The sequence below is a fragment of the Aquila chrysaetos genome, chromosome 23 (assembly GCF_900496995.4).
Source record: "Aquila chrysaetos chrysaetos chromosome 23, bAquChr1.4, whole genome shotgun sequence".
Taxonomy (NCBI): domain Eukaryota; kingdom Metazoa; phylum Chordata; class Aves; order Accipitriformes; family Accipitridae; genus Aquila; species Aquila chrysaetos.
In genome coordinates this window covers 11,120,939-11,136,199 of record NC_044026.1, presented here as the reverse complement: position 1 = coordinate 11,136,199, position 15,261 = coordinate 11,120,939, and the positions used below count along the sequence as shown (strand labels likewise).

The window sequence follows — 15,261 nt, the reverse complement described above, 5'->3', positions numbered from 1 at the left end:
TGTACCAGATCTGTCTCACAGCATCTAGCCTTTTGCTTCTCCTCAGCCCTTTCTTACCTCTGCATCCTCTCTCCAAGCCCCCAGAAATGAGAAAACAAGCCCATTCCTTCACTTACCCTATTTTAATCTTGTCTGCATTTTTAGGCCTTCCCTTCAAACCACTGTAACATGCAAATGGTATCATCTCTGGAACAGCCTCAGTACCACAGTAGTAACATTCCAAGGATTTGTGATAATAACCCATCATAAACCTGGGGTGTCTCTCATGGTAAAGGAAGAATGTAAAATGAATAAACCAAAGTTAAACATTGCCACATGAGGAAAATACAGCATAGCGGAAGCAGGGATCTGATGTAAAAACACAGATGACAAAATATCAAGGAAAAGAATTATATGGGGCAAGGCTCTGCTGCGTAACACCCCATTGACAAGTGCCCCTAGAAAGCCTTGCCAGAGTGCCCATGAAGGCTGGCAACCGCAAGTTTCCAGTGTTATGTTACCCAGTGCAAAAACAGGCTGCAAACAGCTTGGCACAGGTTGTTCTTTTAATAAGGGGAGTATCTTTTTATTTGCTACTGCCTGCACTTCCCCTTTCATCCTATCATTTGCAATTCCGCAACACTAGCGGCAACCACAGCAATCGTTTGTGTAGAAACAGCATTTCGTGATCTCCTTTAACGGCATTTCGCAGCTGGAACCAGCACAGGTACGCTCCCATATTTTGCCAGCTGCTCACAGAACCAGCCGGCGAGGAGCAGTCTGTGAGCCACAGGGCAGAAACCGAGGTCTTGTCACAGCCGCCCTGTCCATTCAACACGGGCGACGGCACTGGGGAGGCCCTGGGACCGCGGTGACGCCGGCAGGCAGCACTGCGGCAGCTCAGCAGCCCCCCCCCCCCGCCCCAACCTGGAGAGCAGGGCACCGGTCCGGTCAACGACCGCCCCGCAGCTCTGGCGGCGGGAAGCCCAACCGACCACCCGAGCACTCCACTCCCCCCACCCCGCCCCTAGCCTAACGGCGCGGCGCCGAGAGGGGCTCCTACGCCGAGGCAGAGGCCGAGCTGGGCGAGGCAGCTCCCCAGCGGCAGGTGGAGAAGGGGACCCTGCCCATCGCCCACCACATCGCCGTGACGGGCCCGCACGCCCGAGCGCCTGCTCCGCCACAGCGGCCCGGCGGCGGCGGCGGGCCCGCGCTCCCGCCGCAAAGGCTGCTGGGAAGGCGGAGGACGCGAGCGGAGGGAAGGGAGAGAAACACCAACCCCCTCCGCTGCGACGTCACGACGCACGCCGAAAACACAGCCCGCCCCTCCCGCGCCCCGCCCCTCCTCGTTACCATAGTGACCGCCCGCCGCGTCTCCGGCGGGGAGGAAAAGACGCGCTCTCGCGAGATGTCGGCGGGCGGGGCGGGCCGGAAGGAGGCGCGGATTTGAAGGCAGCGGCGGGAGGGGCGGCGCGGCGCGGCGCAGGTGAGTGGTCGCGGCCGTCCCCCCCTCCCGCGGGCTCGTCGCCGTGCGCGCCCCACCCGCGTCCCTCCGTGGGGGTCCCTCGGGCGGCGCGAAGCCCCGTCGCCTCTGAGCTGCTGGCGGGGGGTTGGCGGTTGCTCCTCTGCCCGCGCGCCCGCCAACCGTCGCCGGCGGGGGGGGGGAGCAGGTGTGTGGCGGCGGCCGCTCCCCTCCCCGCTCCCCTCCCCGCTCCCGGGGCGGCACCGCCGCCGCCCTCCGCCCGGCCCGGCCGCTCCGGGCCGTCCTCTCCCCCGAGCCGCCCGCTCGGCGGGGGACGGGGGGGGGCGGCCCCAGCGCGGCGGCGGTCGCTGCCACCCCGCGGCCGCGCCCGGCTCTGTGCCCGCCGCTGTTAAGCGGCCCGCGGGAGGCCTTTCCGCTCCGGTCCGCCGCGGGAGGCGGTGCGGCCGCCCGCCCGCCCGTCTTTCCCGGCCGGCCCCTCGGGTCCGCCGGCGGGTGTCCGGTAGCGCTGGGCGGCACTGGCGGCGCTTCCCGCCCGGGCGAGGGCTGCCTGGGGCTTGCCGCCACAGCCGTGGGCGCCGCAAAAGCGTTGGTCTGAAAAGCTGGTGAAACAGCGTGACCTTCGATTTCGGCGACAGAGTAGCTTAGCTGTTATTAAGCATAAAGGTTTAGAAAACTTTACTGGTGCGGTATTCTAAGGCTTATAGTTCTGCCACGGGATGAAGACCGAGCTTTGATTTTAATAGTACGTTCGTTTGCTAGGTGTTACTCATTTCCAAATTCAAGTGCTTATTTTAAGGCTTTTTCAGCAAAGTATTTGCATATCTTTGCTGCTTTCTACATATGGATCAGATATTGATAAAGCCTTTAAAAAAAAAAAAACAAAAACAAAACGGGTGGAAGCACAGGGTTTAGTGAAACTGTACCAGATCACTACGTAATTTGGTTGCAGAGATGATGATAGTAACTTGGGTTCTGTTCTCAGTATTTAGCTCCAGTCCTCTGGCTCTCTTAAAAAAAAAGAAAACAAACCATATTTTCTCTTTGTTTCAGGTGAGCAACTGAACCTGAAATCACACTATTCCAATCCTTGAGTCGTGTTGCATTTCACATTGGCTTTAAAAAAAAGTAAAAGTGAATGTCAAATAGATCAGTTCTTAAAATACCAAATGACTGTGTGATACCAAGTGGGCAGGCTAATCAAATCCTGAGGAAGGATCTTTGGGAATTCAGCCGGGCATCGCTTATATGGGAATGCATCTTGCACTGCAATATGCAATGCAAGATTTTTAAATCGGAAGCACAGACTTCAGAATGAAAATTGAGCCTTCGGTCTCAGCTCTAAATCTCTTGGCTGAAAGGCTTGCTTTTTAAATCTTAATTGTACTATCTTCAAGGCTTTGCATAAACTGCTTAGACATTTAGTTCTTAGCAGGTTCAATTATAAGTCTTTTCAAGGCTGTTTGTCATAATAAATGTGTTAACACATGTTCTTGGAGAACATTTGTTAGATAGCTCTTTGAGAAAGTCTGAGTGCAGTTTCTTTCTTTCCAGTCTTCATCACTTAGAGAGTATGCTTTTAAAAGAAATTATCCTCTGGATTTGACTCCGATTAATGGCTTACACTTACAAAATGTTGTTGTAGTCTCATGTTAGTGTGTATCTTGCAACACCTGTTGGTATCTTGAGGGAATAAATATCAACGCTTTGTTAAAACTGTAAGATTAAATAATAGTATTTGTCTTAACAGGAGCCCTGGAGTCTGTGAAACACTGAAAGTCAAGTGGAATAAGTAGATGATTGTCAAACCTTTATTCTGAATTTGATCCAACAAAAAGGGAAACTGCTAGAAAATGTCACCTGGGAAAGTTCTGCAACCTGTACTGAAAATGAAGGTGGATGAACTCTTTTTGTGCTGGTTGAGTCAGCCTGCAACTCAGCTGACACTAAAGGACTGCTTGAGAAGAATCAAGAACGAGGAGGAAGTGGAGACTGGTCATGGAGATACAGGAAATGATAAAAATGAGAGGCTCGCTAATAAAAATTCCAATTCCAAGCAATGTGTGTTAGGAGATCCCAGATTGCCTTTGTCTTTCAGTCCTCCCCAGCTTTCTACTACTCTTCCATTGGCAACTCCAGCCAGCCCAAGGAACATTTCTAATGTTAGAGCAACACGTCGATCCTCAGGAACCAGAGTAGTAAGTTTGTTTCTTACTTATTAGACCTATTTGTTTAAATGGAAGTGAATTTTGTGTTTGTGGTATTGGCAAATTATGCAACTAATTAGTTTCCCCGCAGGAGGTGTCGGGGGTGGAGTGAAACAGCAACACTGAACATAAAATGTCAAGGTTTGTTTGTCACTACTGCTGATGGCTAGGTGGCCTAAACTTCCAAAAGACTGTCTTGGCTCCTTGCAGCTGTGTTGGTTTTTATAAGCCATAGATGCCTGACACAAAATGAAAAATGAATTGTTTTCTATTTCCAAAAATTTTTCTGTCAAAAGCAATGTTGCTCTTGCTCTTTAAAACTGCAGAGTGGAAGGCATCTTAAAAATTCCATATCCAGTACAGCTGATTTAGATTTGGTATATCTGCCCTGGGTTTGAGCTATAATTTCAAACATCATGCAATACTGATCTGTGTTGCAACTAATTTACATGTCATGTTTGCTTCAGTGTGTGCAGCATAGGTAAGGAAAAGTCAAAACAAGTGGTGAGTGCTTTCCGAAGTATTGCCTCTCCTATGCAATAAGGTTACGGCTAGTATCTGTATTCTTGTGTCTCTTAACAGGCATGAACGAACTAAAGTGGTGGAAAAGCTAGAAATAGCCTTATAATAAAAAAGTAGTTTTCAATAATGTCCTTGTGTCCGCTGAGCAGTGTCCAGTGTGGGGGAAACCCCATATTTCTAGTTGGAGAAATAATTGTAAAAGCCAAAACCTGGATAGATAGGTCAGATAGCCATGACTAACCAGGTGTCATTCATGAAATACATCTCACATTTATATTTAAAGAAAAATCTAACATTCTGTCAGATGTGGTAGTTTACAAAGGCTATTTAGTTTACCAAATAGATCACAGTTGCTAGATACCTCTTGTTTAACTTAGTTTTGCCAGCGGTAACCCAAACTAGGTGTTGATGCTTCAGATGCCACGCTTTCAATAACAGGCCCTTCCACTGTTAAACACAATCTAATTGTGGATAAATGTAAGTCCCTGTGTCTGTTTGCCGTGTTATTTTTATAGCGTGCTGCCTTGACTGCAAATATTCCTTTGTCCAATGATACCAGGCACTATTGTTAGTACAAGACTCAAATTTGGCTCCACTGGATCTGCATATTAACAAAGTAATTGTTTTGGTACTGCATGGTACACTCAATGCTTCCTTTCTAAGGAGGTCTTGACTTATAACAGACAATGCCCTCTATGCAAGAATGACACCCCTGCCCCCAACCTGAGGGTGGTTTGGTTTTGTTTTTTTTAAAATTTGCAGTTCAGTTCAATCTAATTACTAGCCCTTTTCATAAATTCTAAAACCAAAACTGGATAGAAGATGATGTGGTGACTGACAAAATTAAGTATTGCATATATGATCTGCCTTATATTAAAGGAGTTGTTAAGAGGCGTGCTGTTTCTGCTATAGGACTGTAAATTCATAGAATCATAGAATTGTTTAGGTTGGAAAAGACCTTTAAGATCGAGTCCAACCGTCAACCCAACGCCACCATGCCCACTAAACCATGTCCTGAAGTGCCTTGTCTATGTGCTTTTTTGAATACCTCCAGGGATGGTGACTCAACCACTTCCCTGGGCAGCCTGTTCCAATGCCTGACAACCCTTTCAGTGAAGAAATTTTTCCTAATATCCAACCTAAACCTCCCCTGCCACTACTTGAGGCCATTTCCTCTCGTCCTGTCTCCAGCCACCTGACAGGAGGGACCAGCACCCACCTCGCCACAACCCCCCTTCAGGTAGTTGTAGGGAGCGATGAGGTCTCCCCTCAGCCTCCTCTTCTCCAGACCAACCAGCCCCAGCTCCCTCAGCCGCTCCTCATCAGACTTGTGCTCCAGGCCCCTCACCAGCTCGGTTGCCCTTCTCTGGACACGCTCCAGCACCTCCATGTCTGTCCTGCGGTGAGGGGCCCAAAACTGAACACAGCACTCGAAGTGCGGCCTCACCAGTGCCCAGCACAGGGGACGATCACCTCCCTGCTCCTGCTGGCCACACCATTTCTGATGCAGGCCAGGATGCCGTTGGCCTTCTTGGCCACCTGGGCACACTGCTGGCTCATACTCAGCCGGCTGTCGACCAGCACCCCCAGGTCTCTCTCTGCCGGGCAGCTTTCCAGCCCCTCTTCCCCAAGCCTGTAGCGCTGCGTGGGGTTGTCGTGACCCAAGTGCAGGACCCGGCACTTGGCCTTGTTGAACCTCGTACAATTGGCCTTGTCCCATCGATCCAGCCTGTCCAGATCCCTCTGTAGAGCCTGCCTACCCTCGAGCAGATCAACACTCCCTCCCAACTTGGTGTCATCTGCAAACTTACTGAGGGTGCACTCGATCCCCTCATCCAGATCATTGATAAAGATATTAAAGAGAACTGGCCCCAGCACTGAGCCCTGGGGAACACCACTTGTGACCAGCTGCCAGCTGGATTTAACTCCATTCACCACAACTCTCTGGGCTCGTCCATCCAGCCAGTTTTTTACCCAGCAAAGAGTACACCTGTCTAAGCCATGAGCCGCCAGCTTCTCAAGGAGTAATTCATATCATTTAATAATACTGGTAAGTTGTAAGTGGTCATCACTCCCAATCATGCTACATACTTTGGTATCTAACTCAATATACTGGCCAAACCTCCTGGTGTCCCAGGGAAGCCTGCTCAGATTGGTAAGTGTAGAGAGGTTAGAGCTGAGGATGTTTAAGAGTATTGGTTACTTCTTGTCTGTTGTTGGTGTATATTGAATGTATATACCTACCTTTTGACCCACAGGAGTAACAATGTGACTACTGTTTTGCACTAAAACATTTAATCTGAAGTGTTGTCTTGATTTCATAAATATTAATTTTCAAACCTAGCTTGACAACTTGAAGTCCCCGCTTCTTAGTTTCAAGACATCACACTTCCAGTCTAGAGTTTGTCTAGACTGACTTTATTTTAATAGGGACTTGTATTTTATGCCTAATCACTAGCCAGACAGCAGGGCATGACAATGGATTTACTTTTTTTTTTCCTTTATGTTCACACCGTTATGTTTCCTGTTTCAGTGAAATGTAAGCAAAGAAATTAGCAGATGCTCAGTTTATTCTTGTATTGGATAAAAGCAAGCAAAGGAAGAGTTTCCATTAAAAGCCACTGTTACTTGATGTACTTGATAGCTAACTTGTGCACTGTAATTTCTTCTTCATGTGTCTTGGCTGATCACTTGAAGTAGATTCCATAAAGAACTAGAAGAGATTAATGAAGAGTAACATTCTTATCTTAATTGGAATTGTTTGTATAGTGCTGAGAGAGAACCTAGAGGGTTAGGCTGTTGGTTGTGTTCCTCCCCCCCCCCCCCCAAGAGTTGGGCAGGCGGAAGTTTCCAAGCAATAAGAAATTTATTTATGGCTTTATTATTCAGCTGAACTGAAGCTTCATCCAAAAGTTTCCTAATCTTTAGGAAGTGTAAATTACATTTGGAGCAGGCATCAGCTCTTAAAATACCACCAAGAGTTGCATAATTGCATGTTCTGCCATGACACTGTATTTTCCTCATAGAAGGCAAAATATATCCGTTTTCTTTGTCGTATGTCCATAAACTACCTGCTGCAGTGTCAAAAGTAATGCATCTGGTTTTGTGCACTTAATCACAGCTCACAAATCGAGCCACAATGGTTTTACCTACCTCATTTGAGTTTAAGTAATTTTCAGGTCCTTGTCTCGTTTCTAGAAATGGAAGAAAATGTTTCAGATATCTTTTTAAAAAAAGAAAGCTTGTACTGTAGGTCCAGTAATACAGATTTAAATTCTAAATAGTAGTCCTAGAAAATGGTAGAAGTTAATGTGCTTAACTCTGTGTGCCTGAGGGTGATACCAGGAAAGGGCTTTTACATCCAGCCATAAAGAGCTGGAGAATTTAGGACTTTAAAACTTAACTTTTAGGACTATAAAAGTCAACTTTAGGCATCTTGGTAAACTTTTTCTTACTGTATACAGGAATTCTTAAAATGCAGCGTACAAGCAGTAAACTTATTTTGGCAGGATACATTTAGAATATCACTGAGCTGAATCACTACATTTGATTATGGGTAAGGTTGCTGTACGCCTTTTCCTGTTTCTTAAAATGTTCCCGCAACTTTTTTGAAGGACACCAAACAATAAAGCTGATAACAGAAAACTGCCATCCTCAGGTTATTACCAGGTAGTAAGTATGAATGTGTAGGAAACCACATTTTCCTGCTACAGGTTTTTGTACTTGTTAGAAAAACATGTTTTGCAGAATGGGAAGCATTCTTAGAAGACCAATCTTGAAACTAATTAGATATTTAATCTTTAACACCTTAAACAGTAGCATATGAGCAAAACAAGCTGGTGTTTTGATGGCAACTGTTAAAACAGCATTAAAAGTACTGAAGCTGACAGCTATTGTATTTCAGCTCTTTTCTTTTTTTGAGGGGTTAGCTTGTAATTGAAATTTGAGGGTTATATTTTTATCCAAAATTCAGATGTTTCCACGTCTTGTCAGTGGAGAATTTGCTGTCTTTCAAGATAGTTGAAGCCCTCCGCCGATTAGCAAGTCTCAAGTACTTCCAGATAATGAAAGAACCTACATGGTCCTTATGTTAAAGATGAACAAAAAACTGAGATGCACTTAAAGCCAGGTTCTGGAAAAACATTAATTCAGAATAAACTGTTGGCTTAATCCATATACACATTTTGAAATCTAGACAGAACTCTACCATGAAAATTCACATTATAGTGTGTTTTGGTGCAAGTGAAAACAAAACAGTGTTTGTTTAGGGTGGTTGTTTTTTTTTTTAGGGGAGGTACTTCCCTGCGCTTGCATTGTGTCATTCACAGTGAGGTCAGTGTCTGACTGCGTCCATTGTACGAACACTGTAATTGCAAAGTTCTGGTCATCTTCATTATGTGATGTGCTAAGTGCTTGCTAGTATTCTGAAAGCAGGCTTGTGATTTGTATGTACTAAAATAACAAAATCAGAAGCATAGAAAAATCTCAACATTTAACTCTTGAATATTTTATGAGTATATTGTTGTAAAGAAAGGAAGTTCTAGAGCTCTAACTTTCAAACTTGAGGAATAGCTGTTATAGCTTTCTTCTAACCCTTATCACTACTGTACATGGATTTGCCAGTGTTTCTGGCACTATAGATTATCTTAAACATATGGGGTATACACAAATGTACACTGTTCCTCACATTGTCAAAAATGCTAGGCCTCAAGGCTTAAAAGATGCCGCAGGCAAGATGTTTAATCCTAACCAGCTGGTGTGCAAGGCATCTTGGGAAACAATTCACAGAATTCCCTATGGGCATTTTGGGGGGTGGTGGTGCAGAGAGAACATGATATGATCTGAAGTACTTAAAAGTTATTTTCCGTTTCTCTGCAGGGTCAACCTTTGATATAAAGGTAGTTCTTGGATTGGTTTCTGTATATCCTTTGCTTGATAAGCATACTGTTCCTGCTTGTTATCCCATGACGATTATTAAAGCTCATTGTCCCATATTTCTGTAATTTGTAATGCTTTTACTACTTTACTATATTGCTGCATAGCTGTTTTCATCACTACCATTCTTGCCAAATTTTTGTTACCAGTTAGTTGATTCAAGTGGGGTGGTGCTACTAGAATCCATTTGAGTTTAAAGGGAGACTAGAATGAAACCTTTTAACATTGATAGAAGTTTGAGCATAATAATGCTTAACAGTTCCTTTTTGGGACAAATGAGTTGTTCTGAGGACTTCAGTTAAACAGTAGCTAGGCTTATACTTGCATCTGTTAGACCAGCAGTGGTCTATCTCCATGTTCTGCAGGTGTGCTGTAAGTTCTCTGGGGGATCACCTTCTACTAGCAAGGAGAGAAACGATGTTCATAAAACATCAGAAAAGTAAGAGGAATGACAGTGTTTGAATCCTGCCAGCTTTTCACATAAGTAGTTATTAAGCTTTGATGTTGGCCTTGACATTTCAAGTGTCTAGTCTTATATGTTGCCTGCATCAGAATTGCTACCTAGTATACCTTAATGCTAGAAGCAATGTTAACTACTAATTCTGGGTTATGTAAGCTGTGCTAGCATTGCACTGCACACCAGGTTATGCTGTGCAGGACTGAGCCTGGTCTAGCACATACACTCCCTAACTCTGTATTATGCAAAGCTAGTGTTAATAGTGCCATGTCCCACGACTAAGTGGGGAGCATGGTGGACTTGGCTTCCAACTCAAGCCCGTGACTTAAAGGCAGACTGTAAATAACCTGGTATCAAACTGATGTACTTTTATGATGATAACATGGTACTATGACAGATGTCAGCACTAATGTGTTCACAATAAAGCTCCTTCTATGGTGCCAACAAAGGAAGGGCAGCCAGAAGTTCATATTAAGGTCTGGAAGAGTGCAGCTATAGGTGTTCCTAGAAAATCATTATTAGTTTCAAGTGTGGTGAAATAATAGCAGTCAGCATAAGCAGCACTGGTAGTATGTTGTGTTACTCTTAAGCTTTGCTGTACTGAATAGCTTGGAATAGAAGAATCGTTATCCTGATTAGAGAACTGGCTATTCATTTTATGTATAAATGAGAAACTGAAAGTTGTTCACTGTTGTAGCTTTGTGGTAGTGCTCCTTATTCTAACAGCATCTTGTCCCCTGGGATATAAATGTTACACTTTTCTTAGCAGTAGTATTAATTCTGTTTACACATTGTGCTTTGTTAGAAGAAATAGTGATTTTTGTCCTCTTTCAAAGTGGCAGTTGCACTTGAAAGAGAAGGTATTTGTCCTACTGGAAACTCATAAATATTTCTTATATGCTGCATCCAGCCTTAAGAGGTTTTGGCATTTCTAGTGCTGAAAAATTGAATTCAGAATTATACGTATTTTTCTTCAAATTTAAAATTCACCTGAGTCCTGACACAGGACAAATTCAAGTATTTGGATGAAACTTATTAATCACAGGCACTCTCTCCTGTGTAAGTAACTGTCACTTAAAAGCAAAGAAAAAAAATTTCATAGCTGTACGAGATCATTACTTACTTCCAGTTGCTTTCTGCTCTGTCTTTTGAAACATTTAAGCTTAATTATAGCTTTACATCAGTAACTTAAACAGTTCATTCTTTTAACAGGTGGTCAGTCTGGGAGGAAATTAGATATTGATATAGAGGAGATAGCTTTCTTTTTTTTCCTGCAGTGATGCTTGAGAACCTGTCTTATATTTTTGAGAACCTCTCCAGATGCCCTACGCTTACTCTGTCAGCAAGAAATAAGCTTGAGGACAAAAGTAAGTATGGGCTTTCTTCAGTACAAAATGATTAATGCAGTTCATCCAGTGAACTAATTTGTCCTATGATAGACCTAGTAATGATTGCACAGATTGCACAGAATTTTTCAGCAAGCAATGTTATGAGAAAAATCTACAAAATACCAATGATAATAACATATGGCTGAGTCTTGCAAATTTGGAGGCTTTGCACACACAAGTATCTTGAAAAATTCAATGAAAGTTAGGCAACTTAGGTAGTTGCATTGATTCGAGAAGATACCAGTTAAGCGCTCCTGTTGTTTTCTGTAGTCCACAACAAATGGTTACTAAATTTAGTGTTCTAACTGGCATAATATGTAAATAACTCCTTTGTGTTGGGTTGGATTAGTGTGGTGTTCTTGTTTTCAGGTTAACCAGATGGTACTAATGTCTTGGTAGATAAGATTAGTTTGTATTCTGTGAACAATCGGTACAGCTTAAAATGGATCCATAGAAAGCTAACAGTGATCAAGAGGTGTTTTTAAAAGTGTGTTCTGGTACTTCATGTTAGATGTGCCCCTCTTGCATCGCAATCACTATTCTATATAAAAAAATAGCTAGAAACTGTAGAGCTACCCATGTACCATTTCTTGACCACAGATATTTGCAGGGATAATGGGCTCGTAGGGCTGTTGGGATATGTTCTTAAATAACCTTGTGCATACTGCTTAGTTTCATTTCATATGGAACTAGCCTTACATATTTGTTCTATGCAAATCTTGCTAGAAACTTTGGCTGATTTCAGGCAACCAATGAGACAAGTTGGAAGACTACAAGGAGACTTTCACAACATTTGTAGAACTCTATATGCAAGGAGAATGCAGGGAAAGACCTTATGAGTGGGTGACAAGGGAAACATTGCAAAATATCTATAAAATGGAGTTGTAAATATGCCCATCATGAACAAGGTTTGATTGGACCTTCTTGACATTATCTTGACAAAACAAGGCTTGTAGAGCTTATGAAATGGCTTGACTTGGTCTGTTTTTAGAGTTCAGAACGAGAACAGTTTCTAAGCAGTTTTATTCCTTTAGAAGCTAGATTTGTATTGATAAACAGCTAACACTCTAGATTTTGTAAATATTTCTACTAGATGTGATCATCACTGATATATCATGAATAATCATCCTTGTGGCATACTTCATTGACTAAGAAATAAAGCAAACTATTTGAAATTAAGTAATGTTGAAAACACTTAATGGGTTAGATTATTCTTCTGACTACTAATAGTCTTCATGAATAGTCAACATTTACAGCAAAGACTTGTAAGAAGTCTTCTGTTGTAACTTAAGATTTTAAACAAAAGATCACCAATTTTGTCTTACTTGCTGTTAACACACTGAAGAATATCTCCTAAAATTTTGAGTACTTGCTTATTAATCAAGTAACAAATTTAAGCTTAGTATTTTAGAAAGATCTTCTAGAATGTTTGAAAAGATATTTAGACTTCACATCAAGACTTCCAGTGATGGAGAATGGAGGAAATTGCTAGTCAAGAGTACTGTTGCTGTTCTGGCAATGTATTTGTGGTGTTATACCTCTGTAAGTTGTCTTATTACTTAAGTCTTATTTCTTCATGTGTAATGGTTGCCCCTTTAGTTATAATACTGGAAGCTAAAGTTCAGTTGGTTACCAGTGACCAGCTGCTTTGCTCTGCCTTCCTTATTTGCTTTGTCCTTTAGCACTGTACCCTGCTTGCAAGTTTGGAAGTGCATGACTTCTCATTTAGCTCTGTAGAAACCAGTATAGTTTCTGTTGCCTATATCAACTGAAACCAGCATAGTTTCATTTCCTATATCAGCAAAGATTTTAGGCTGGTACATGATCAACACAGTAGTGTTAGTTCAAGAGTAAGTCTTTACAGAAGTTCTACCAGAAATCCCATTGTTGGTTGGTAAATTACAATTTGCAATCCTAGTGACTGACTTGTAGAACAAGGTCTGTATCTTAAACTTCCTGATTTGTCAGTTCTGCTTTAAGATCTTCGGGGAGGGAAATCTCAAGTGAAAGCAAGAAGCTGTCCTGCAGCTGTCACTGACTTGAAATTATTGTCTTGTGATTTCAGGGACTAAATTACATGTCGTGTTAAGCTTGTGATGCTGGAATTAAAGTAGTGGTTGTACTTCATACACCAATCATTCTAGTTTTGGAAATGATGAAATTCGAAGATATAAATGTGTTTTTGAAAGGATTAATTGAAAATTCAGTTCATGTCAAAATGATGAAGTACTGAATAGCTGGTGCAATGTTTAAGTAAGTTGCTGGACAGTTATAAAACATTGTCATTCATGTTCTTTATACCAGATTACTCTGTCAACTTCTAAATTAAGGTGACACAGTAAATAATGGCAATCTAGAAATGACTAAATACCTAAAATGGCCTGTGTGACTTTGAAAAGTTGCATAATGCATAACATAACTCTGTTATAAAAGCTGGTGTCTCCTGTGGGAAGATCTCAGTGGCATTCCAAATCAGCCTGAACTGATTCTTCATTTCAACCTATTCTGCTATTCAGAGGCTTACCTTGGTAAAGTTACAAATGTATATGTTTTGGACTGTAGCTTCCTCTGTGGCTAGTCTCTGTAGCATCATGGTTCATCTAAAATGTTAAAAAAACAAAACAAAACAAAAAAAAAACACCAGCATCTTATTAGAGCAAGTGTGACTTTAATTTGTATAATCCATACTAGATATTTTGCTTATGTCTTTGTTTAATAGCTACCTCAGCAGCATCAATTTGGGTGTACCTGGTTTTCATGATCTGATGAATAGGGTCATATGAAGATCATGAATAGTAAATAGGCTCCATCTGTAGAACACCATTCCAGCAACCTGTTTCCATTAAAACTCTGTTTATGCTATACACAAATAAATAAAATGTAAATGGATAAAGTTTTCCTAAGATGGCAGGGAACATGAGAATTGTTCTGAAAGGAATATAAACCATCCATTAACTGTCAGGCTTTGGTTTTATAGTATCTAGTGTTGATGCTTGCTGAAGTTAGTCTGCCAGATGCAGTTAGCAATCTAAAAAGGCCTGTGCTATGTCCTTGGAGTCCAGGCAGTGTAATCATAGCAAGGTGACACGTATCTTATCTTGCTTATAATCTGATAACAGCCCATGGCGTGGTGTACATACTTGGCATTCTTTGGGTAATGCGCAGAGAATCTGATCAGTCCATCCTTCCTGGGCTACCAACATGACCATATATCTCACATCTAACCAGTGTCTTTTTATTCACTGTCTTGCCTCCTAAAAATTCTGGATTCTCCCAGCAACTGTGGAAAGATCATCCAGGCATTGCTCTGTCTAATCCAAGAGTACAGGAAAATTTAATCATCAGAGAAGGCATGGACATGCAAGACTTCCATGTTTTTTAATTGTCTGTGTGCTCTATGGGAGAGGCATTGCATCCTCCAAGAAAAAAAAAAAATGCATCTAGACCCAGGTTCACACTTCCTTCCAAGGCCAAAGGGTCAGTTTTTCCCTGTGAAGGCAGATTTAACTACAAAGTGACAACATCTAGCAGTTCATCAGTGTAGCACACCATACTCAAAACACTGTCAATAACTTTAAAGCAATCAGTTTGGGTAGCTGGTACCTGGGTATGAGCATAACTTGATACCTTCTGTGATGTAGACATTGTAGACTTCATCTTCTCTGGGTTTTGTCAGTGTACTGGTGAAAAGGGGTGGCTCTCATCCAAAGGAGAGTTAGGGATGGATAGTAATACTTTATCCTGTTCAGCTTACAAGTGCATTGTCCTCTTGTTCTCTTCCCATACAGAGCAGTTAGAAATGGGAAGTTACTAGCAAGAAGCGAGATAAGTGTCTGTAGAACTGGGAAAACTGATTATTTGGGAACCCATTAAATCTCTTCCCTTATCCATCAGTATAAGGATAGATAGGTTTCAACCTTGTGCGTCCTTATTTCAAGACAGTTGGGGGTTTGGGTAAATGAAAATAAAAATCAGTATTTGTGAATTAAATATTGAAAAATCAGTATCAGTGGGTTTTCCCCTCCCACCCCTGAGTGGGTCACTTGTCAATAGATGTTAATATTCTTGATTGCTTAGGCAGTTATATGGATAAATAGCAGAATTTTCTTTGTTACTTCCCATTTATTCTTGTATTTTCCCATTCTCTAGACATTTCATGTTTTGCAGTATCTGCTCTACTGAGTTCAAGGTCAGTAAATCTTGCTATGTACTGTAGTCTCCTGAGAAGGGAGTGTTTTGTTTATTGCTCATAATAATGTAAAATAACACACTTGGACAACTGAGACTTTAGTC

At 42.4% G+C, this 15,261-nt stretch overlaps 1 protein-coding gene across 2 annotated transcripts in view; it reads left to right on the top strand.

The window, feature by feature from the left end:
* Window positions 1–1,411: 1,411 nt before the first annotated feature.
* Window positions 1,412–15,261, top strand: part of PPP2R3B (protein phosphatase 2 regulatory subunit B''beta) — a 55,876-nt gene continuing 42,026 nt past the window's right edge. Inside the window, exons 1-2 of one of the 2 annotated variants that reach the window (XM_029998619.2) lie at window positions 1,412–1,465; window positions 3,210–3,657. In XM_029998619.2, coding sequence (XP_029854479.1) covers window positions 3,313–3,657 — 345 coding nt within the window. In that variant the 5' untranslated portion in view covers window positions 1,412–1,465; window positions 3,210–3,312. Of the gene's footprint in view, window positions 1,466–2,183; window positions 2,205–3,209; window positions 3,658–15,261 lie in introns of those variants that run through there. The other variant, XM_029998620.2, reaches the window with a different exon arrangement.